Source organism: Medicago truncatula, chromosome 2 (assembly GCF_003473485.1).
Source record: "Medicago truncatula cultivar Jemalong A17 chromosome 2, MtrunA17r5.0-ANR, whole genome shotgun sequence".
NCBI lineage: Eukaryota > Viridiplantae > Streptophyta > Magnoliopsida > Fabales > Fabaceae > Medicago > Medicago truncatula.
Genome location: NC_053043.1, coordinates 9,940,302 through 9,963,895, shown reverse-complemented (window position 1 = coordinate 9,963,895; position 23,594 = coordinate 9,940,302). Strand labels below are relative to the sequence as shown.

At 31.4% G+C, this 23,594-nt stretch overlaps 4 protein-coding genes across 9 annotated transcripts; 1 reads left to right on the top strand and 3 right to left on the bottom strand.

The window, feature by feature from the left end:
- The first annotated feature begins 4,273 nt into the window (after window positions 1-4,273).
- Window positions 4,274-10,289, top strand: LOC11412087 (SEC14-like protein 1). The gene is made up of 11 exons (XM_003594264.4): window positions 4,274-4,512; window positions 4,627-4,655; window positions 5,277-5,360; window positions 5,476-5,529; window positions 5,771-5,848; window positions 7,034-7,087; window positions 7,220-7,279; window positions 7,390-7,485; window positions 7,724-7,825; window positions 8,977-9,057; window positions 9,724-10,289. The coding sequence occupies exons 1-11, from the start codon at window positions 4,458-4,460 to the stop codon at window positions 10,015-10,017; spliced, it is 987 nt and encodes a 328-aa protein (XP_003594312.1). The 5' UTR covers window positions 4,274-4,457; the 3' UTR covers window positions 10,018-10,289.
- Window positions 10,290-10,935: 646 nt separating this feature from the next.
- LOC11407997 (WEB family protein At1g12150) lies at window positions 10,936-14,074 on the bottom strand. The gene is made up of 3 exons (XM_003594263.4): window positions 13,659-14,074; window positions 13,327-13,529; window positions 10,936-12,789 (listed from the first exon to the last, which is right to left on the bottom strand). Exons 2-3 carry the CDS (start codon window positions 13,495-13,497, stop codon window positions 11,206-11,208), a joined length of 1,755 nt encoding a protein of 584 aa, XP_003594311.2. The 5' UTR covers window positions 13,498-13,529; window positions 13,659-14,074; the 3' UTR covers window positions 10,936-11,205.
- Window positions 14,075-16,021: 1,947 nt separating this feature from the next.
- Window positions 16,022-18,297, bottom strand: LOC11412086 (DNA oxidative demethylase ALKBH2). Of its 4 annotated transcripts, none has more exons than XM_024775973.2 (4): window positions 17,990-18,297; window positions 17,315-17,457; window positions 16,512-16,675; window positions 16,022-16,424 (listed from the first exon to the last, which is right to left on the bottom strand). In XM_024775973.2, exons 1-4 carry the CDS (start codon window positions 18,236-18,238, stop codon window positions 16,234-16,236), a joined length of 747 nt encoding a protein of 248 aa, XP_024631741.1. In that variant the 5' UTR covers window positions 18,239-18,297; the 3' UTR covers window positions 16,022-16,233. The 4 variants fall into 4 exon arrangements, with proteins under 4 accessions (XP_024631741.1, XP_013462951.1, XP_003594310.1 ...); XM_013607497.3 differs by having other exon boundaries at window positions 16,512-16,725; window positions 17,341-17,457; XM_003594262.4 differs by having other exon boundaries at window positions 16,536-16,725; window positions 17,341-17,457.
- A 1,014-nt stretch (window positions 18,298-19,311) lies between these two features.
- Window positions 19,312-21,706, bottom strand: LOC11407177 (protein C2-DOMAIN ABA-RELATED 11). 3 transcript variants are annotated; one of them, XM_003594261.4, is made up of 4 exons: window positions 21,636-21,706; window positions 20,686-20,804; window positions 20,357-20,452; window positions 19,312-20,009 (listed from the first exon to the last, which is right to left on the bottom strand). In XM_003594261.4, the coding sequence occupies exons 2-4, from the start codon at window positions 20,794-20,796 to the stop codon at window positions 19,716-19,718; spliced, it is 501 nt and encodes a 166-aa protein (XP_003594309.1). In that variant the 5' UTR covers window positions 20,797-20,804; window positions 21,636-21,706; the 3' UTR covers window positions 19,312-19,715. The 3 variants fall into 3 exon arrangements, with proteins under 3 accessions (XP_003594309.1, XP_024633243.1, XP_024633242.1); XM_024777475.2 differs by having other exon boundaries at window positions 21,519-21,702; XM_024777474.2 differs by lacking the exon at window positions 21,636-21,706 and having other exon boundaries at window positions 20,686-21,497.
- Window positions 21,707-23,594: the final 1,888 nt, after the last annotated feature.

The window sequence follows — 23,594 nt, the reverse complement described above, 5'->3', positions numbered from 1 at the left end:
TCTAATACTCACTCCTGTCACATTTATAAGCAAACAACAACTTTTTAGATACATTAAATAATTAATTAATGTATCTAACCTATAAATGTGACTAGATACATTAATATTCAATGTAACTAAAGAATTATTTTTTGTTTATAAATGTGACCGGAGTATGTATGAAAATGACAAAATGATTATAATAAATTAGCAAGGGATTATTTTATTTATTGTATAATTTTTTAAAGCATTATCCACTTTTTTATTAGCACTTCGAAATCTTTTCCCTTCATGCATAATATATAAATTTGTACACCATGTTTTTAGTGGAAATTTGTACACATCTGTTGAGTGTTGTATGGTTCCATTTAGTGTTGATCTTTGATTTTGATCATATATTCCCTCCGTTTTTTATTATAAGTAAATTTTGACTTTTAAATTTATTCAATTAATGATGTAATACAATTGAATGAATTTAAAAGTCAAAATTTGCTTATAATAAAAAACGGAGGAAATATATATAAAAAAAAATGTTTTTCTATCATATGCAAATTTTCAAATGTTAAGAAGTTTAAAATAATAAATTTATATTGAAATTTATGCATTTTATATTAAAAGTAGCATTGCCCTTTAACAAATTTGACATAAATAAATCTTCTTTTTAAAAGTCAAGGATGCATAAATTTGACATAAAATGGTTTTTTTTTTTTGGTACAAGATATAAATCTTCTTTTTAAATGTCAATCTTTAGACGGAAATGCATTCTCAACTCTCTAGTATCTCTCACATACTACACCTTTATTGATATTTGTATAACTATTTTTTGGACAATTTTTAGAACAATATTTTCTTCCTCTTAGTGGGATAAAAACAATAGTTATAGACTCTAACAAAAAAATAATATATATAGAAATTAAGAACGTAGTGTGAATATATAAGATAATTATTCTAAACATCATTTATCATTAACAGATAAGATTGACCATTTTGAAATAAAGAAAATACATCATTATTTATCATAAATTTTATTGTAGTTAGTGATTTTCTCTCACATTGTTTAACGTGCGTCACTCGTTATTCATGTATTTGAACCAAATTTAAATCAAATACATTTAAATTTTTGGGTTAATATGTCTTTACCCCCTATAATTTAGGCGAGTTCCGATTTATTCCCTGTAAAAAAAAAAAATTAGATTCCAACCCTATAATATGAAGATTCTCCACAAAACACCCCTGACCTCATCCAGACGCTGACGTGGCACGCCACTGTGTAATGATTTTAATTTTAATTTTTTTTAAAACCTGACACGTGTGTAATTATTATAATTTTTATTTTTTTAAAAACCTGAAAATTAATTTTCAAAAATTAAAAAATAAGAAAAAAAAATCAATTTTTTTAAAAAAACGAAAAAATTTGGATTTTTTTTATAAGGCAAGAGCAAAATGACATCAAATAGAGTAGTGTCCAACTAAGTTGGTATCCTACCCTAATATGTTGCCAATTGCTCATATATATTATTAAAAAAAGGAAAAATTGCATAAAAACTGGGGGGACTTAAAACCTGACCCAGGAAAAAAAATAAAAAATCCACATAGTGGATCCAACCCTAAACAATTCTAACAATTAAGCGCGGGGCTAAAGTTTGTCGAATGAATCGATCGTCAACACGAATCAGATCACGTGCCATCAACTCCCTGCAACAATGACAACACTCATTGATGCCTCTTTCGAGTCCAAACAGTCTCATGTCAACCAACAGGATGACTGGGATAGATAACCACAGACAAATGTTTGAAAGTGGGGGTGGATTCGATCGCCACACGATAATTAACGAATTCACGCGCACCAACTGATCAACAGATGTCGCACAAGCCTTAAGACAAACCAGAGACGCGCAGCGCAAACACAACACATCTTTTTTGAATAGCGAATGAACCAACTGCCAACACAGATAAAGATTCAAGTGCCATCAGCCCCCTGCAAAACACAACAGGCTTAACCGCTCTTTCGAACCAAAACAAACTCAGCAAGTAGAACCATAACAAATCGTGAATGAGTTTCAATAAACCACCACACCGGCGTTGAACACGACATTTCATGAAAAATCCTACCGAACCTGGATCTGCAACAAAGAACTACCACCACTCAATACTACCAAATCGTGATTGACAGTGACGACCGTCCGTGACAGATCTGAAAAAGCGACGAAGCTATAAGAACCAGAAATACCCTTACGGGTTTAGAAGCATCTGACGAAAATTTGTCCATAGAATCAACATATTTCGTTTTGGGAGAAACACCAACACGAACACATAATCAGCAAGTCGATCGCACCGCCGACATGTTTGTGTGTGTCACTCGATGGAATCAAAACTGCCGGAAAAGAAACCTAAACCGGCTTAAACCAACGCCATCGGAGACCAACCGCGGTAGATCGGAATGAAGGTGATGCGGGTGGCAAGCGCCGACCATCGCACCACCCACCGCTATGGCTACATCGAAAAACTGGATTTTTTTTCAAAAAATAAAAAAATCGGAAAAAAATTAATATTTTTTACCAAAACATTCAAAAATTAGCTTATATTAATTTTTTCGAATATTTTTAAAATTTTAATTTAATTTGGATTTTTTTTAAATTTTTTCAAAATAAGTTTAGGAATTTTTTTATTTTATATATAATTTTTTGGGAAATATATATATATAAAGAAAACAAACTCTTTCAGCACTTTTGGACTGACCGTTTCTTTTCAAAAATGGCCTCAATTTTCAATATAAATAACACATGTAACAAATAGATAAAAATAAATTTAAATATTAAAAACAAATCAGATTTTTTTTATTCTCAATTTTTAAATATTAAAAAATATCCTCAAATCTGTAACACATCGTAAAAAAAAAGTTGGAATAAAATCTGAATTTTCCTAAATTTTTAAATAAATTTGTATCCAGATTTTTAAAAATAAAATTATTTTCCATATTTTTTTTATTGAGAAAATTTAAAACACTTCTTTTTCGAAAAATATATAGATTTGTGAATGCTTTAGATTTGTAGGCAAGAGTCCGAGAATATGATGAAAGATCAGCAGCTGAAGACTTTATGCCTGTTCTAACAAGAAAACAGAAACAAAAACTCAAGGTACAGCAAGTCTTAGCAAAGCAGCCTATTAAATCCCGTGTCCAGGGTGACAATCATTCGACTGATCAATGAATTTCCTCTATTGGAATGTTAGAGGTGTTTTGCATTAATAATAGAGGCCCCTTATTACCTAAGGGAAATGACTTACTTGCTACTGTTAGTGCGGTTTGCCTTGACACTCTACCAAGTGAATGGAGGCTTGATTTCTTTCGAGATAGATGTGGATTTCCTAATTACAGATTTCCTTGATTTGTTCTTTGGACTGTTTTGTTGTTTCCTCTATTTCTTTTCTTTTCTGTTAATTTTGAGGGTTTTGGTCTAGTCACCCCTCCTTTTGTAAATATTTTTCCCCCTTTTTTAATAAAATCTTTTGAGTTTGGTGGTATAGGATGAAGGCCTCTGGAGGTGCCAACCTAATTGGGATGTCGATGATGTCTCTTGATGTCTGTCTTCTCTCCTTGCTTATAAAATATATATATATATATATTTCCAAATTTTCGAAAATAATTTGAATTTTTTTTCGAAATAAAATTTTTGAAACATGTATTACAAAATTTTCGAAATTAATTTTAAAAATTTATGGAAAATTAAAATATTTTGTAATATATTTTTTCATAAATTATAAATTTTGGAATTTTTGAAAAATATTTTTCGTAAAAAAAAAATCCTGAACTTTTTTTAACTTTTACAAATTTTTTAATTTTTAAAAAAAATTGAAAAAAAATTAATTATACAGTCAGCACGCCACATAATCACATATGCATAGTCAACATGCCACTCAGCTCGCAGCATCAGCAATTCTGCACAGTCACATAGGTCAGGGGTTAAAATCAAATAATCTTATTTTACAGGATTGAAATCTAAATTTTTTTTTACAGGAGGTTAAACCGGAACTCGGACAAATTACAGAGGGTAAAGACATATTAACCTTAAATTTTTTTACTTATATTCAAACAAACAATATAGTTTTTCTTATTTTAATAAAAAAAAATTGCTTAAAATATTTGGAAAATAATTTTAAAATAGAGAGGAAAAAAAAAGTAGAAGTGGATGCCACCACTTGAATCCTAGAGCCTAGAGTAGAGGGTATGTCTAAAAGTCAAGAGCAGTCAATTACATTCACTTCAGAATATATAAGCTTAGATATTGTCCTTTTTTTTTTTTTCATCTTACTTTGTTGTGCTGTCTGTCCTGTTACTGTGTCTTTCACACAGACACAGTGAAACACAGGACATACACTGAGTGAAGCTAAAGCTACATACAAATCCAACACCTAGAAAAACAAAATCTAGTGTATTCTTTAAGGTTCTTGCTTTTTCCTTTGCTGTTTTTCTCATCACAATGGGGATTGTCTCTCAGGATGCCCTTAACCAACTACAGGCTCTCATAGATCAAGGTCTTCTCTTTATTATACTTTTTTTTTTCTCTCTCCTTTTTTATTTATTTTTTTAAAAAAATTATCTTTTTTTGTGACCCTTTATTGAGTTTTTCTTTTTTGCATTGATTCTAGTTGAAGAGCCACTTCAGAAAACATTTCAGGTTAGTGTGACCATTTTTAGTTAATCATTTTCATTTGATTCCAACATTATAAAGTTTGAATCTTTTTGTATTTTTATTATGTTTTTGCTACTTGGGTTGTTTTTTGTTTTTCAAAATCTGCTGATGATGTTGATCTATGTCTTATGCATGAACTATGTCAATTTTATGCTCTTTTTTGGTTTCTGGTTTTTATATGTTTGGATTGTGTCAGTAGATTTTGTATGTCATAGATTTTGGAACCTTGTAATTAACGTCATTGTTGTGTTTGATTGGTTCAATCAAAGAATCTTATTGTGTCACAAATTGTTGTGTTGTGTTTGATTAGTTTTCCACCTATGGTTTGGATATTTTACTCATGGCAATGAAGTTGAATGAGATCTGATTTCAAATTTGTAGTTCAATCAATGTGGCACTTCTAAGCATCTTTAACTTCAATTGTTTTATGTGTAATTGTGTTCTGAAGTTTAAAATTGGTATTAATTTTTTGATGTTTCTGTAATCAATTGCAAGTAATAACTTAAATTTTCTGATATGGTTTGGTGAGATCTGACAATCTCTTATGAACTGGTTCGACTAGATAGAGTTCTTTGGTGGGAGCTAATTAACTGCTGTTACTTGCAGAATGTTCATCAAGGACATGTAACTGAAACCTTGATTCGGTTTCTGAAAGCAAGGGAATGGAATGCTTCAAAGGCGCATAAAATGGTATGATATTTATAGCGAAAGCGTTGTTTTTTCTGAATGCTTTGTGGTCTTAACTTTGTTGTTGTAAATTGACTATGATATCTGATTTATTTGTAAATGCTTGTTTTCGTTTCAGTTGATTGATAGTTTGAACTGGAGGGTACAAAATGAGATTGACAAAATATTATCGGTAAGTCATTATTCTGCCGATACTTGTAGATTATTGTTTAGATATTTCTTTTGGTAGTTCATATAATATTTTAAAAGGAGATTTTTGTAAGATATCAGTAGATTATCCTGATTGTGAGATTTTTCATTAGATTTTATTGCATCCCTTTTTTATATTTATTGGCAAAATCTTGTTACCATGTTTATCTATTAAATGACGATGAGTTCTTACCTTTTGTGCTTGGATTGTGATTTATTTTCAGAAACCAATAATCCCTCAGGATCTATATAGAGGTTTGCGCGATTCTCAACTCATAGGATTGTCAGGGTACTCAAGAGAGGTACTCATCAACCATAATATTTTCTTAGTTCATTTCACTATACTTATACTCAAAAGTATTTGTTGGTCAAGATGTTCAAATATGATATATATCCAATGTTATTAAAACTCTGGTTATACTCATGAGATTGCATGACTATATGATATTTGCCACATTCACCAATCCCAATCACGTATAAAATATAATCTAGGGAGTTCACGTCGGATTCTCATGCTTAGTCATGGTAATGGTTACATAGGATGAAATTGTTTGTGCCACCAAACTGAGAGCCTACCCATTTTAAAGTGTGATTTTGTTTTCTGTCATCTTGACATCTGTTGGAAATCCCATCTTCATTGCGGACCACCCCTAGCTTCCTAATTGTGGCATTTGGGTTGCCTTCATTGCAACCTCCGACATCTTCATTGTATTGGGTGTGAAGGGATGGATTTTAGTCCCACATTGCCTTTGCCTAGAGATATGAGCCGTGTAGTGTTTATGAAATTTGGGCAGCCCTCACCATACAAGCCGGTTTTGTAAGGATGAGTTAGGCCCAATATAAAAACTCAAATTCTAAGAACATCATTACTTTGTGTTTCAACCTTGGTGGCTTGTTTGGATTTGTCTTGGGATGATGGTTGTGATTGAACATTAGAACACTTATCTAGCGGTTGGGGCTGACACGGAGACTGAATTCTTGCTGGAAATGTTCAACATTTTCAAACACTCTTCTCACTTAACTTTTATGTAATTGCCCGCTGGTTCAATGGTACTTTCAAACTACATTTTACTGGGTTTGGGCAATTGCGGACACTGAGAGTTGTAAAAACATGTCCTTCTTTTGGGTGCTAAAACTTTTGTCATGTGTGTGTGTATAGATGTATCTTTTAGTGAGTAATAAATTTATCATTAGCTGTGAGCTTTTAACTATGCATTATTAATTGAAGTTTGATTACATGCTACTCGTGATTTTTGTTTATATTTTCTTTGAACAATTTTACATTTTAGGTAGGATCATACAGTCCGTATTATGATTACACATTGTAGGTGTTTTCTTTATCTCTTCCGTTCCTTGGTGGTATGATCTCGATTTTGACAACCGTGGCTATATCTGCATGCAAATTTATGTCTTAGAATGAAAGTTCGGAAGAACTAACTTTAAGTTTACTCTTCTAACTTTGATTATCGCTCTACCACGCTTATCAGGGCCTGCCTGTCTTTGCAATCGGTGTTGGGCTTAGCACATTCGACAAAGCATCTGTAAGTTTCATTTATTAGAAAGGGGAAAAGGAATATGGTTTCTTTAACACACCGTCTACTGCTTTATCTTAAGCATCATGTTCATATATATATATATATTCTAATATTGTTCTGTGTGTATTTTGTTTGCAGGTCCATTATTATGTTCAGTCTCACATTCAAATTAATGAATATCGTGATCGTGTAATCTTGGTAGGTTTCAATCGTTAGAGTGTACTGATATTCTTAGTTGCATGATTGAGCTGTTTGTTTAGCTTCCGTTCTTTTGTTTGTTTTGACTTGTGACCTGTATATGCCTGTAGCCTTCTGCATCGAAGAAGCATGGTCGCCCTATTACAACATGTGTGAAGGTTTTGGATATGACTGGTCTGAAGCTGTCAGCCCTGAATCAGATTAAGGTAGTTTTTAGTTGAATCAGATTAAGGTCTAGAAAATACATTAGTAACTGTAATTCATGATTAATAAACTATAGCACATCTGAAAGTACTAGACATACTCCAAGATTGTGTTTCTATAACATTTTTACCGTTATTATTGTATGAACAAATAAATAGAGCAAAAAATCTTGTTAAACTTGGTTTTCCTTTCTTTTTGGATATTTTCTGTGTCACTAAGTTGTTTTTGATGTTGTTGCAGTTATTAACAATAATATCGTCCATTGATGATCTGAACTACCCTGAGAAGACAAATACTTATTACATTGTAAATGCCCCATACATATTTTCAGGTTGTTGGAAGGTAAGAAGATATTATTCAGTATGACTCAGTTTCTTGTATGATATTTTCTTATTAGGTCTTGCTAACTTGTGCCCTAAGGGCACAAGATAAGAAACTAAGGCTCTGTTTGGTAAAAATAGCGGATAGCTGATAAGTTAGCTGATAGCTTATAGCTGATAAGCTAACTGAAGTGTTTGGTAAAAATAGCGGTTCAACTAGCTGATAAATGTAAAATGACATAAAGGGTATTCTTAATTCATAATAAAAATTATATCATTAATTCAAGTATTTGTAATTTTGTAAACTAATTTTTATTTTAAAAAAATACTTTAAATTTATTAATTTAATATATCCTATGTATTATAAATTAAATTAAATTTTATTCACTAAAATTTTATCTTATATTTATTATCATTTAAGTGTTTCCACTTTATAAAAAAAATAACATTTACCTCAAAAACAAAAAAAAATGTAGCACTAATAGAGTAATACTAATAACAGAGAATAAAGAAAATAACACTTACCTCAAAAAAAAAAAAAAAAGTAACACTAATAGAATAATAGTATTTTGTTTCGTAAAAAAAAAACGAAGGTATATATTTTTTCAAAAAAAAAAAAAAAGGCCAGCTGATATATATACAAAAATTGGAATAAAGGGATAGTAGTCTTTATTACGTAGCTTATTATAAAAATTATAATGGATAAAAATACAATTTAAATGAAATAATAAGGGTAAAATTGGAAGAAAAAGTGAGAAGCTATAAGCTATAAGCTCAAACGCTACTTGAAATAGCTTATGAAAAATAGCTTATAAGCTCGTGAAATAAGCTATAAGCTCATGGTGAAAAAGTGTTACCAAACAGAGCTTTTTTTGTCAAACGAGCTTATAAGCTATAAGCTAAAAGCTAAAAGCTCTTTTTTAGGTTAACCAAACAGACCCTAAATGTAGAAATTTAACCTTGAAAATTGTGCATTCATAACATTAAAACCTGAAAAAACTTATCTTTTCAATACAATATTAATTATTTAATTCTATTTTAAGATATCTATCTTGTGCCCTAAGGGCACAAATTAACTTTTCCCTTTCTTATTATATTAGCTTAGGCTGAGCGCCTATTTTACCTGTCACCTATTGAAACCTCAAGATAACATTAAACACGCTGTGTTCGCAGGTTGTGAAGCCACTTTTACAAGAGAGGACTAGGAAAAAAGTGCAAGTCTTACAAGGCTGTGGGCGAGATGAGCTGCTGAAGGTAATTTCTTTATTTAAATTTTCTATTGTTGAGGATGACTACTTATAGTGTCAGAATTGAAGAGAGATTTGCAAAGTGATGCTTAGTTGTCAATTTTTATCCCAAGACGAGAGACATAGGCATATGCTTATTCTTGAATGAAACTTTATCGTCCTTATGGTTCAAGAAAGCCTTTGAAAGGAGACCATGTTTGGATCAACTTATTTGAATTTATCTACTGGCATAAGTGTTTATGAGAATGTTTGTGAGAGCTTGTAGAAACAACTTATGACACGTTCATTGGCTGTTTATTTCCAAAAACCTTCCAGGATAGCTTAGGAAAACAACTTATAGCTTATATGAAATAGTTTGACTTTATTGTTATTTTTTTTTTTTTATAGAAATAGCTTATACATAAGCACACATATGATAAGCAATTAGGCTATAAGAGCTTTCAAATAGTTAATCCAAACAGAGCCCTAGCTGTCTCATTTTTATTTAAGAAATCTAAGCTTTCACTGAAATTATCAAAAAGGTACACAAATCTAGAAGTGGTATAGGTCATTCTTCTGCAAGTGCATACACAAACATTTCTTCACTTTTTATTTATGATGTGAAGCAATCTATCATAATCCTTAATATATTGTTATTTGTTCAACTGGATTTAACTAAAATTTTGGCATTTAGATCATGGATTACGCATGTCTACCACATTTTTGTAAAAAAGAAGGCTCTGGATCATCCAAACATTCAGGTAGTGGGAGTGAAAATTGCTATTCCTTGGATCACCCCTTCCATCAAGAACTCTACAACTACATCAAGGAACAATCCAGAATGAATGAAGATAGGAAACCAATCAAGCACGGATCTTTCCATGTAGAATTTCCTGAACCTTCTGCCGATGATGGAGAAATTGCGAAGACTATAGAGTCAGAGATACACAAGTTTGAGAACAGTCATGGGAATGTGATTGATGGTTGATACTATTTATGAGTTTATTGTCAACGGTGTCTTCACCTTCTGGTCTTTTTGCCAATCCTATAAGTCTTGTTAATTATTTGAACCAACCAATCCTTTGTAGTTGTACAAAGGTTACACCTTCGTATTTATCAGATTCTGCAGTAGTTGTTAGTTTCATAAATTTAGGGAATAGTCGGAATAATACCGATAAGAGCTTTGCTTTGTGTCATAATGCTAGATAGAAATGTCAAATATATTACTTTACTATTATTACTATGTGGTTTCTTCTCTAAGTTTCGCCTTTTGCATTTTTTTTTTTGTTAAAATGGTTGGCATGCCATGGAGCTACAAGAGATGGCTAGCCATGTGATTTTGGTTAGCAACTTTCATCGCCTAGCGTTTTATAGAAACCACTGATGTTTTTGAAAGTGCACGCTAGTAGACTTTTGGACAACACAAAATATGTTTTTTTGGTGTGTACATCTGAAGTGATATTGTGGAGTGTGTAAAGTTTAACCAAAAACAACTTATCCTTTGCATTTACATAGCCATATTACTTTCAGAATTCTAATATTGAAGTTTGTGTTCAAAACTATTGGACTTGAAAATAAGCAAGACAAGTATGTTATGTTTTTAATTTATGGACATACTAAGTAAATTGTACTTTTAAGGAAAATAAATGAGTCCAGAAAATTCATTGACATTAGTATAACAATATATCAATAAATTAAAAAAAAATCATGATATTTTATTGCAATTTGGTAATAATTTCTTAGTGTTTTAAAATTAAATATAGTAAGTTTAAAATAAATGAAGCTAGTTATCCATGCATAAGCAGAAGTTAGCATAAGCCTTTTTTGAAGCAAATATATATGTTTTTATTTTCTGTACTTGAAGCTTTTACATCTCAATATGTTGGTCATTATCAAAATCTATATATGAAACAGCTAAAACTTGTCTGTTAAAGGAACCAGGATGTTGACAATGAGCATGAGCATTCACATCTGCACAATTTTGTGTGGAAGTGAAACTTTGACAAACTTTCATATTGAACTGGGAGAGTTGGTGACACATAAGTGATTCTTGTATTGCAAGCAACCTCTCAACTCTCAAGATAAAGACGAAAAAGCCAATGCTACAACCAAAGTGATTTTGTGATGGACCCGAGACTTCACTCTATCCATTCTGAGCTTGAAAGACTTAAAGCTTCTAGCTCTGTATCGAGATCGGTGTTGAAGAGTTATCCGAGATATCCAAACTAGGTACTCCTTTTTGTTCTTCTTGACGCCACTTCTTTAATTCACCTTCAACTGCAAGTTTTGCTGAATCTGCCATCTCTGCATTCCTCAAAGCCAAATCTGTTGCTGCTTTTATTTCTTCGATTGCTTGAAGATTAGCTTCGACTTTTTTGTTCACTTCATTTCTTCTTGTGTTGATTGCTTCCACCTGAGCCATTGCAGTTGTTTCTGTCCTCTCAATCAAATCTTCACATTCATTGATTTTTCCACTTAGAGCAGCAAATTCATTAACTGTCAACACGATCTTACCACTGGAATCAGAAACGGAGACACTACCTTGTGCGTCAGACAACAACTTCATCTCCTCAACAGCTCTTTTTTCGTCTGCTTTTGCTTCTTCAGCTTGTTTAAATAAAACCTCTAGTTTAACTTCTATTTCTTCAGACAAAGCTTTGGAGTTATCAGCTTCTTGTTTCAGTTCCTGAGCTTTCATTCTCATCTCTTCTTCTTCTTTTCTTGCATTTTCTGTCTCGAATGATAACTGCTTGATTTTCAATTCTATTTCTTGACAATGACTCTCATTAGATTCTTTGTTTTCCATAGAATTTTCCTCTTCTTTGCTACCTTGTAGTTCGCCAGTTAGGTTTGCAGCAAGAGCTTCCGCTGCTTGTTCCTTCTCCTTAAGCTCCTCTTGTTCTTTCTTCACTTGTTCTAATTCTGTCTTAAGGGAATCCACAAGGTTTCTCAGTGAAGCTTCTTCTTCAGAAATTTCTTGCAGTTTCTTTGTTGCTTCTTTGATTTCCAAAGTTATTACCTCAACAGAATCCATCTCAGACTCACGAAACTCTTTTATCTTCTCTTGAAGAACCAGAATTTCAGCACTTGTTTCAGCAAGTTTCGCCTCGAGACTTTGTGTTTCTTCAGGATCATACTCATTCTTCACTTCCATCAATTTATTATCTATTTCTTCCTTTGAAGTTTTGTAAAAGTTTAACTTTTCTTCTCTTTCTCCCATCACTTTAATCTGTTCTTCTTGTGCTTGTGCAGTTGCTAGCTTGAGTTCTTCTCTTGATGCTTTCATGGTTGCAATTTCCTTTGAGAGTTCATTGATCTTTTCCGAGTTCAATTTCGCCGAACGCTGAGCTTCTCCTGCCATCTGAAATGCAGCCAATTTCGCCTCCAAAGCGGCATCAAAATCTTGTCTTATTTTGTTAAGTTCTTGCTTGGAAGCATCTAGTTCTTTTACAGTTGTAGTGTACTCCTTTCTTGCATGTTCTAGTTCTTGTTTCCAAGCTTCATACCCTATCGCTTTCTGTGATAGCGCCTTTTCGAGTTCTTTGGCTTGATTCTTCACAACCTCACTTTCTTCCATTGCAGATTGCTTTGATTCTCTCACAGTGTTGAGTTTCTTTGTCAATTCTTGAAGTGTTATATTGGCCTTATCAAGCTCGATAAGCGCTTTAGCTTTTGTACTCTCAGCACTTTCAAGCTTTTTCTTTATCTTGTTTAGTTCTCTTTGAGCCAAGAGAAGCTGAGTCTCCTTTTCCAATACATTCTGCATATCACACAAAGTTAATGATCCTGAAGCATAACTCATAAATAATGAACACTATAACACAATGAAAAATGTTATTTCTGAATTCCAAAGTCATGCAAATAAAGCACTGATGCAAACTTGAAAATCTTCTCATAATGTATGTGCCTCTTGTATTAAAACCAGCATTGCCAAATAACAGCTATAGCATAACGGAATTTGAACAAATCGCTTTTGTTCTACAATACAGTTTTTAGTGCTTAGTATTGTCAAATAGCAGCAGCTATAGCACTATAGCATAGCCAAATTTGAATAAACTGTTATTTTCCACGATTCTCAATTGATACCAAGCAGGGCTAAGAAAAACTAGCAACTGCAGTTTTAAGGTGTTTGATGTCTATGTGATTGAGGCTGCATTTGACTGCGATTATTCGCAAAATTTAACTGTGATTATTTGTAATATTAAGGATTGCGGCCATGATTTGCTTCCTAGTGAAAGAAAAAAAAAGCGAGGTTCCAACAGTTATTCGCAATATTAAGGACTGCCGTCATGTTTACCTCTGAAGATCTTCTCTTGATAGAATTATTTCTATCCCGGTTGACACGAACTTCACCAAACAAACCAATAGCAGCCTTGACAGATTGAAATGGTGCTCTTGTGTCAATCTCCCTCTCTCCCACTGGAGAATCTGTCTCCTTTGGAGAACTATCTCTGTTTCGGAAACTCATTATATATATATTTTTTGAGTTGCAAAATGTATCTGCAAGATAAATTGTAATAAACATTATCAAGATAAATTGTGTTACATAATATTTTACAATTGCATAACATGTTACATATGGTGTAATAGAAATACAAAACCTGTAACATAAATCAAATATATGCTTACCTTAATGTTTGATGCTACAAGAAAGTCCTTTTGATGAGAATTTTCTTGCAAAGGTGTTGAAATTCAAAAAAACCAAGATGTAAACTTTGGTTCCTTGCAAGTCTAACTTTTATTTACACTTTTGAGACCGTTGAAAAACAAGGAAACACCTTAAAATATGGTTGGTTAAATTTGCTTTGATGTAAAAGATGATAGACTATATACTATTTTTAGGTTGAGAAATGGATAGATTTTTGTGGTGGTTTTGACAGTAAATGCCAACCATTAAGTGTTGTTAAAAAAAATATTACTCTTTCCTATCTGTAATTGGAAAGCATTACAAGGATATATGCATGCTAACTTTGGTATCTGTAAATGGAAGATATAACCGACACATGATGGATATTCAACATTAAATATAACTTTGGAAAGATTTCTACTTTCTAGAACAATTTTATCAAAAGGGTTCTTTAATATATCATGTTGTCATGAACTTATGTGTTTGAAACGGTCACACAATTTGAATAGTTAAATTAAAATCGAACGGTTCATATTTTAACTTTGGTATATAAATTTAAATGCAAAGATGAAATATGGGCCATCTTTTCTTGATCTAACGGTTAAGATAAACAACGACGTGATTGCATGAACATAGGAAATCCAAACTCAACCGACTATACCTATACTTATACATGATAAAGATGATACATCATTTATGACAAAGTGACAACTTGTCCCTTTTAGGATTCTAAATATGGGACATGATAAAATTTTGATTAAACCTTTTACATGCATCTAGATCCATTATTAATAATTGTGTTCAATAATAAGTTTAAAGTTTGATCATTTCATCGTAACTAATTTAATGCTACAAACCTATAACCACCAAAGAGGTTGAAGAGGTTCTTGTCTTAACATATATGACGTAGTACCATTTTTAGACACAAACTATTGAGAAAAAGAGAGGTCTAAAGCTCTCCAAGGTGGTGAGCTTGTGCTTTCCAAGTACCAACCACACGTGCTTTCCAATACTATGTACTTGTTTTGTAGAGGAAATGTGTTTTCTTGTCATTGTTTATGGTAAGAAGTGTGTATCAAGATAAACATTTGCAAAAGTGTAATCATGGAGAAAGAAAAATTAAAATGGTTTTGTATTTGAATTGAGTTTATTTTATTAAGGATGAGTTTTTATGTAATAGTTTGTCCCATAAATTAACACATGTTTATGAAACTTTCCATCAGCAATAAAACTAATGAAGAACTAGATATAAGCCCGCGCGTCACGCGAATATCTTTAATGTTTAATTTGTAAAAAATTTAGAGAATAAATAATTATTAATTTATTCATGTAATGAAGCTGTTGATAACATATGAAATCGAATATAAGAATATAATTTTATTTTTTTTGAAAAGTCAAAATTATATTGGTTAACACACCCAGACACTCTCGCACTAGAGGTGCAAAAGGGTTTAGACAAAATAGAGTTCAACAAACAGTACAAACACCACAACGGCTAATCGAAGAAAAACAGAGAAGAAAGGAAACAAAACAGAAGAAACAAGCTAAAATATAGACATTAAGCAAGCTATAGGACTTTGCCACCACAATTGATAATCAAAATCGAAAGTAACGTATTTCGATTTCAACCACCAAAATGACTGAAGCTTCACCCTTTCACTAATTGCTTGAAGCTGCTCTTCTTTTCTCTGAAAAACTCTATTATTACTCTCATTCCAGATTGCCTAGATAATGTGCATGGATTCAATTGATTTTTTCGAAGAGCCACACAACCCTCTATACTGATGATAATGATACTGAAAAGAGCCATGCAAAGCTGTTGAGAATCCTAACCAAGCCACAATATGCTTGCCAGATACCTTCAAAAAAAACGCAATTTAGAAATAAATGATCTTCATCCTCATTTAGGCCACAATTAGCAGAACAACTCTGATCGGACTCCGCTAACACACGCCTTTGGAACAACTTGTCTCTAGTTGGTAACCGATTTCGAAACAGACGCCACTTTGAACAGATTCTTAGTCGTCGGATCTGCTGTTGTAGTGGGTTTCGCCGCAGCTTGGGTTTATTTTTGCCTCCAGTCACAGGCCACCAGTGGGAGGTAAGTTGATGGTGGTTTATGTAAAGGTGGTGTTTCTCTCTATTACAATACATAGTTTTTATTTTTTATTTTTTATTTTAACAATAAAGGCTTTGACACATGGAATAATCTGGGTTGTTGAATCTTACAGCCATGATGCGTCGAATGGCACCGTGACTTTGGCGCCACAAAGTCATGGAAGTGCAGTCCGTATAAAGATTGGAAATATCACAGTAAAACACTAGAGATTTGAGTTTTATATCAAGCTCTTTTGACACTTTCAGCTAACAAACTAAAACTTGGTATGAAAACGGATGACATTATGAGGTATGACATTTCTAGACTAGAGTCAAATTCATGTTAGAAAGTCCTACAACATCATAATTAATTTTCATATTAACCTGTCACAGAAACAAGATATTTCACCTAGAATGCAAGATGCAGATTACAACAATGCATGAACATCTTCCAAAAAACCCGCCTTTGTCCCAAACAAATCAAAAAACTCGCCTAAAGGTAAGATTAATGCGTGTTGCTTCCGCTTTTGCACGCTTTGGTACAGAGTGAATCCAATCTCGTTGGGTGTAGCCTCTCATCACCAAAAGGGAACCATGCTTAAGTCTAAAAGTATGTTGATCAGAATTGCTACTCTTCTTTAATCGCTTGCTTGCAGGCTCGTCACTTCCATCTGGAGATACACACCAAATGATGATATGTTTATGAACATTGTTGTATTAAGAGAGACTATAATCATATTTTGAACACTGTTTATTACCTCTAGTTACAGAAGGAACCATACCGTGGGGTTTTTTAGATGGTTTCTTCTTCAAAACGAAGTCGCGATCACATCCGAGAGAAAGAGAAGCAATTTCAGGAGTTGGTCCATAAAGCTTCTCATCATCAGCATGCCAACCAACATAGTCATCACCACCCTTATACCTATTCAAGAGTAAGCTGTTAAAACTACTTCCAGGTAGAGCTTTATGTACCTTCAGAAGCAAGTAGAAAGAAATATTAAGAGCTTGTTTGAATAAACTTGTCAAGAAACACTTGTGAAAAAGGGACAAACTAATTTTAAAAAAAAATCTTCCAATAAACCCATCTTTGAATATACAACTTAATTAAGTGCTTATTATAGCATAAGAAATGCTTATATAAAAGCTATTTCTATAACAAAAGATAAAATAAACTCAAACTATTTTTACATATGCTATAAGTTGTTTTCATTCGCTATCCCGGAGAGCTTGAAGAAATAAGTCGAAAACAACTTATGGACATGTCATAAGTTGTTTCCATAAGCTCTTCCCTACAGTCTCAGAAGTGCTTAAGCTAGTAAATAAGCTCAATAAGTCAAACCAAAGAGGCTCTAACTGGAATTTGCTTCTACATCTCAATTTCAAAGCACTTTCATTTAACTTTCCTATAAAGATCAAAAGATTCATAAATCGTATCTATATGCAGAAAACAATAAACTTGTTTTGAATTTTGATTGAGAAACTTCTACAAACTAAAATCTAAACCAGCTTGATACCAAGTAAAATCAACAAAAATAAATAAAAAAACTCATTAGCTAACAACCAATGTTGATTAAAAGTGATCCCTACAGCATCCAAGATATCTTTAAGAGGTGGATAATCATCCCATGAATATGCATGCGGCTGATATCCGCTGTAACTCAACTCAGTCAATCCCGAAGTTGCCACATAACATGTGTCTCGAGGCTGCACATTATTACATAACAACAAAAATGAACAACTAGTTTCAATGTGTTAGCAATACAATTTACAAATACCCTCCAAAAATAACTTTTTTCAGATAAATAATTACTAGGACTCTGATTGGATACACAATTTTATTAAATGTTGATAGCATAAACGTTAATCATATAAGTGCTTATGTATAAACTATTTATGCAACAAAATATAAATTAAGGTCAAAAGATTTTCATACAAGCCATAAGTTGTTTTAAAAAGCTACATTAGAGAACTTATGAAAATAAGTTGAAAACAACTTACTTACATCTCATAAGTTATATCCATAAATTCTCTCAACCTAATTATTCATTTGATAATCATTACAATGACCAATCACACTTATATATAGCTTCTAGATCCTTCTAAAACCATGAGTCATTATCTAATATAACTTGGGCTATTATATTCTAATGGACCTATCTTAATTCATACACCGAGAGCATTGAATATTAAATTTGAAAGGTGAATGAATAGAAAAATGAAATGAAGAGAGAATGACCTGAAGGAAAGATTTACCGAAGACACGAATAGTGGGTCTGGTCCATGGGATGTGTTTATCGAGGTAATTGAACCATTTCCATGATTGTTCTGAAGGTATTAATCTCTGAATGAATACGACGTCGCTTCCATTTCCGAGATCAATAGTCTCAGATTTCTTTGCGGTTTCGTTAGGGTTTGGTTCTGACACCGCCTTTAGCTTCAAGGTGCTCATTGATGATGATGATGATGATGATGACGATGATGCCATTGTAGTAGAATGTTCATTACTTCTTCTTCTTATGAGATCAAAATTAAATATTATTTCTCTTTTCCTTTCCCTCAAAATTTTAATATTATTTATCTTTTTATAGGGAGAGAATTAATATACTCCCTCCGTCCCTCAATAGATGACCTAGTTGACTCTGACACACGTGTGAATGCATATGTTTTATCTTTGATATCTTTAATTCTCTACTAAAAAATATTATAAAAATTTAATATTTTAACAATATTCATCGAGACGAATCCAACAACATCTTATATGATATTATTTATCTTTGTGAATTAGTAAAAAAATATGGTCAAAGTATGTCAAGTCAATAATGTATATTGTCAATTAGGTCATCTATTAAGGGACGGAGGGAGTATATTTTTTAGGGGAGAAAGAATTAATATTATTTATATTTTTTTTAGAGAGAAACCATTGGAAAATTCCATTATTTCAAAGGATAGACCAACATGTTAGTGTATGTCTTAACATTCATGGCAAATATTGATTGTAACTCCCTCCATCCAAAATTATAAACAAATGTGTTTTTTGAAAAGATGACTTTTTAAAATAACATGTATGATAAACGTTTGTCTTTTTTTCTTATAATTTAAGATAAAGAAAATGAGTTTTTTTTTTTTTATATATATATATAATTTAGGATGGATGGAGTAATTGTTATCTTAATATTAAGATAACAATTAACGTTAAATCTTGATATTAACAAAACAAGCAAGGGAGCTGAATTTGAATGTTAATTGTTATCTTAATATCTTAATTTTTTTTTTTTTTTGGGAATCTTAATTTTAAACTTATTTGTTTATATATTGCACGTTTATATACTTACTTTATATGGTAATATCTCTACCAAAGGTGGTATTCTCACAACTACTTTCTCGTCCTTTCAATCCATTTGATGTTACTTAATAGCATGAGAGTTTTATACGATATTGTTTAATTATATTTCACCATATAACCAAATTACATCATAATAAAATGTGATTGAATAATATTAATTATATAAACTAGCTCAGTCTTTAGAGCCTTTGTGCGAAATTGCAACTAACAATATATAAACTAGCCAAGCATCACAACTTCTTTTACTCAACTTCCATAATAGTCAATACTCAATACAACAATAACCCCTAAACCTATGCAATTACAACTCATTAATCAAGGTAGTGTTAGAATATAATCACTCAATCTGCTTCTGCTTTTTTTTTTCTTTGATACAAGATCATACAAGCACAATACACACACACAACATAAAGACCAAAGAAGCCATAAATCACACCTTTTCATTTGGAAATACAACTTCATGTCTCTCTTATCTAATCAGGCACTAAATTGCATTATAATATGCATCTTTGAAGGTTTTTTTCTTAGCTAGAAACACTTATAAAACAATTAAAAAAAAACACAACAACATAAAAAAATGTTACAACTATATAATCTAGTTAGAAATCTACCCTCTGCACTATTTTGAAGTAGCAACAGGTGTGGTCAACTTGAGTGTCAATTCTATCTCTCCGGATTCTACTTCGCGTAGCCTTAACCAAACATTCTGTACAACCTCGCCGTTAACACAATTGATACTGCTTTCGCGTACAAGACAGTTTTCAGAGTCAGGTATAACCTTCCTTAGTGTTTGTTCACCGGAAGAGACTCTTAAAATGTCTCTTAATCTTGCTGCAGAGACTAATGGTTGAAGGTTGATAAATGCATTTCCCATTTTGTCATCAGCTTTCAAAAGATCTTTATCAAATACTTCCTATATTCAAAATGCAACTCAGTTATAAATATAGGCCCTCTTCCGATAAAAAAAAAAACCTAATTAAGCGCATATAACATAAAAGCTGATCATATGAGTGTTTATGTATAAGTTATTTCTATAGCAAAAGAATAAATAAAGTGAATTGTTTCCAAACAAGCTGTTGACAAAAGCTATCATGGAAAGCTTGTGAAAATAAGCTGAAAACAGCTTATGAATATGTCATATGTCATTTTCATAAACTCTTCCAAGCCTATTAGATAAACTGAAATAAGCCATTCTAAACAGTCCTATATACAAGCATTAAAGACCAATAAACAAGGCATTGTAAATGTGAGGAGACTCACCAAATTGAGAACTCCCAAGGGTTCTGTCAAAGTGAAATTGAGTTCTTCATTCCAAACAGGATTCAAGCAGCTATTAATGACTTTTGTCTTGGCAGTCTGGTACAGTTTAATGAACGAATCATTTCATATTTTGAAAGTTAAAATATACTACTAAATAATGTTAAGGGGCATTGGAAAGAGCATGCATCTTCAAAGTTTATTTGGATTTTATCTCATGATATAAGTACTTACATATTCTAATACACTTGTAAATAAAAATCATAACATTCCCACAAGTGTTTTCAGCAATTAGCTGCCAAAAACAGCTTCTGATCATAAATGTTAGTTACCTGATTCCCTAGTTTAAGAACAACATAAGGATCACTGGTCTTGAAATCTCGGATCACCAACCGTTTCCCTTGTACAACTATGACCTTTAACTGCCCTAATTGTTCACTCATTATAATTCCTACCAACAAATTAAATAATTAATCAACCAATTAGCCACAAATAAAAATGTTTAGTATTTTCATTTGTTTTAGTACAAATCTTTGGAAAACAGGAATAATGTATGGTGGAAACTATTTCCCTTTTGAGAGGAATCAATGCATTGCATAGACAGGTTGTCAAAACCAAAAGCAGTAAACAAAAGGACAAAATAAATGAAAGTGCAAAGTCTTAATTTATCTTTTGACTCAAAAAAGAACAGTAAAACTTTTTCTTTGTTACAAAGATTCTTCCAGCAAAATTACATGAAAATCAAATGCAAGCATAATAATTAAAGAGAATAGAATAAACCATGAATATTCTAGCAGAGAAATCTTTGTAACTTGTACTTGCTTAAACAAAGTAAAACAAAAATTGAGTTTCTTAAACTAAACAAAAACATTAGAAACTAGCAACTAGCAATAACAAAGAGAAAGACAAGAACTAGTGACAACAAAAAAATCATTGATAATTCAATTAAATAATGGATATGGTAAATATATATGTAGATAAATATTCCTAATTAAGTAAGTAAATCCACATTAAATAAAGTAAAGAAATCACAAGTAAGATCCCAACAAAGATGAACTATGTATGACATTTTGCAACATTGATTCAACTTCAAGTTGCAATAAATAAATAAATAAATAAAAGACAGAAATTAAGCAACTAAAGAGCAAAGAAAGAAGAAACTCATCAATAAATAATGAACAATATGTGTGTGTTTGTGATGATTTATGTGATTCAGCAATGAGTATGAGAATTTATGGAAGGGATTGGTGGAACATGAACAACCAGGTTGTTGTTTCACTACCTGCAGCTACAGGTGGTCAAAGGACAAATGTTTTTTAACTATTGTGAATGTGTGAATGTATTGTTGCAGATAGATGGATGAGAAATATTTATATATTGTGTAACTGACACGTGTCAGTCAAAGTCATTATTAAAAATATGGAATCTGTCTGTCTGTGTGTACTTGTGTTGTCTTCTGTAGGTTTGACCAGGTTTGCTCATATTTGATTCTCTTGTCACTTTTTGATTTTTCTACTAAATCTAAACTTTTTTTCTTAGGTTAGAAGTTGAAATTGAAAACTTCATTCATTTTAATCGGACTCAAATGGTTTATAAAATCTAATTAAGAATGAAACGTATAAAAATTTAAGTATAATTATTTGTTAAATTTTATTTATTTTTAGTAGAGTCTAAAACATCGAGATGAATTAATATAAGTAAGTTTAGATGATATATCTTCATTCAAAATCATATAACATTAGGTATATTAATTAGTCATGTTATTCATGTTCTTTGACATCTACATTTTCATGTGGGACTTCTAAGTCACATATACATATAAACCCTTTGTAATTGAGAAGAATAAAGATGAAGGAAAAAGTTGAGTTAAATTTACAAAATGATAAATTAATTCTTAAAACTAAAGTCTCTCAATTTAGTCTATTCATCAATTAATTTTGATGAAACTAGATCATTGAATTAATGTAATGTAAAACTAAAAATTTTGAAAACATAAATAATGAGTCAATTCAGTATTTAATATTTGGACAAACAAGACTAAATTAATTAATTATTGTATGTGATGAGTCAAAAAAAAAAAAAAATTGTGTTTGATCTTATAGTCTTTTTTTAAGGGCTTGATCTTAATTGTTCTAGTCTAGTGAGTAATTTATTATTTATTTGAATTTGAATTGAAAAAAGCAAGTTGGTTGGCCAAATGAAAAATAGTGATTGACTCATTTCATTATGAATATTTGCATGCTTACTTATCAAAGTTAGTTCAAAGTGTGCGCGTTTTGTGACTTAGTTAATTGTTGACCATGCCAATGCTTTCTCTGTTAAGTTCAATTTATTTAACAAATAATAAGAGCATGTGTACTTTACTGTAAATAAGCACTTAACACCATTTCAACTCAAAAGTATGTTTCACCTGTCTTTCCACCGTTTAATGGTTGCTTTTGACATTGGTCACACAGTGTGCAAATATTAAATTTGTAAATTTTAGTTTGATATATCTTAACAAAATTTTGGTTGGACTGGACTAGTTGAAAATATGCATCATTTAGATATCACGTTGTGTAAAATTTTCATGTTACGCAATTCATATTGATATATGTCATCAAATATATTGATATAATAGTCGTCAGGATTTAGTCATGCTATATATCAGATGTGGATCATACTATAAAGGAGGAATATAAAGATAAATAGTATTCGAATGTGCGCTTAAAAAAATTTTTATGTAATTATTAAGATATATATACTAGATAAGAGATTGTTGAAATATTTTATTATCTAATTACATTTCAATGTCATTACGTGGTAAACAAAATTGTGTCCACACTTTTGGTCTCACTTAAGTCATTTCATTTGTATAATTCATATCTAATTCATGTTTTTTTTTAAAGTTAATTCAAAAACAATAGTTAATTCTTTTTTTGTTAAAAAAATTATAATTACTGTTGAAAGAGATTGTTAATATGTTATAATATTATTATATAGATTGTTAATATGTTTAAAAATCAAGTTTTTAAATATACACATAAATTGACTTGAATGCATAGACAAAAAAATGGTGATGAAATTTTTTGAAGGACTAAAATATAAAGAAAATTTGAATTTTTGAAATAAAAATTTGAACACTGAATTGACACTAAAATAATACTAATGAACTAATAACGAAGAGATCTTTTTTTAAGAACCCTTCAAAATGTGTGTAGTAAATCATTGACATGGTGAATATTGCTAAATCTATGATCAA

Coding starts and splice junctions, on each gene's coding strand:
- LOC11407997 (XM_003594263.4), bottom strand. CDS start 13,497: ATGAGTTTCCGAAACAGAGATAGTTCTCCAAAGGAGACAGATTCTCCA. Junction 12,790..13,326: donor TCAAGAGAAGATCTTCAGAG/GTAAACATGACG, acceptor TGTGATATGCAG/AATGTATTGGAAAAGGAGAC.
- LOC11412087 (XM_003594264.4), top strand. CDS start 4,458: ATGGGGATTGTCTCTCAGGATGCCCTTAACCAACTACAGGCTCTCATA. Junction 4,656..5,276: donor CACTTCAGAAAACATTTCAG/GTTAGTGTGACC, acceptor TGTTACTTGCAG/AATGTTCATCAAGGACATGT. Junction 5,530..5,770: donor AGATTGACAAAATATTATCG/GTAAGTCATTAT, acceptor ATTTATTTTCAG/AAACCAATAATCCCTCAGGA.
- LOC11412086 (XM_013607497.3), bottom strand. CDS start 18,238: ATGGCATCATCGTCATCATCATCATCATCATCATCAATGAGCACCTTG. Junction 16,726..17,340: donor TTAAAGATATCTTGGATGCT/GTAGGGATCACT, acceptor TTGCTTCTGAAG/GTACATAAAGCTCTACCTGG. Junction 16,425..16,511: donor GGTTCCTTCTGTAACTAGAG/GTAATAAACAGT, acceptor GTGTATCTCCAG/ATGGAAGTGACGAGCCTGCA.
- LOC11407177 (XM_003594261.4), bottom strand. CDS start 20,796: ATGAGTGAACAATTAGGGCAGTTAAAGGTCATAGTTGTACAAGGGAAA. Junction 20,453..20,685: donor TTCTTAAACTAGGGAATCAG/GTAACTAACATT, acceptor AAACTGTACCAG/ACTGCCAAGACAAAAGTCAT. Junction 20,010..20,356: donor CCTTGGGAGTTCTCAATTTG/GTGAGTCTCCTC, acceptor TTTTGAATATAG/GAAGTATTTGATAAAGATCT.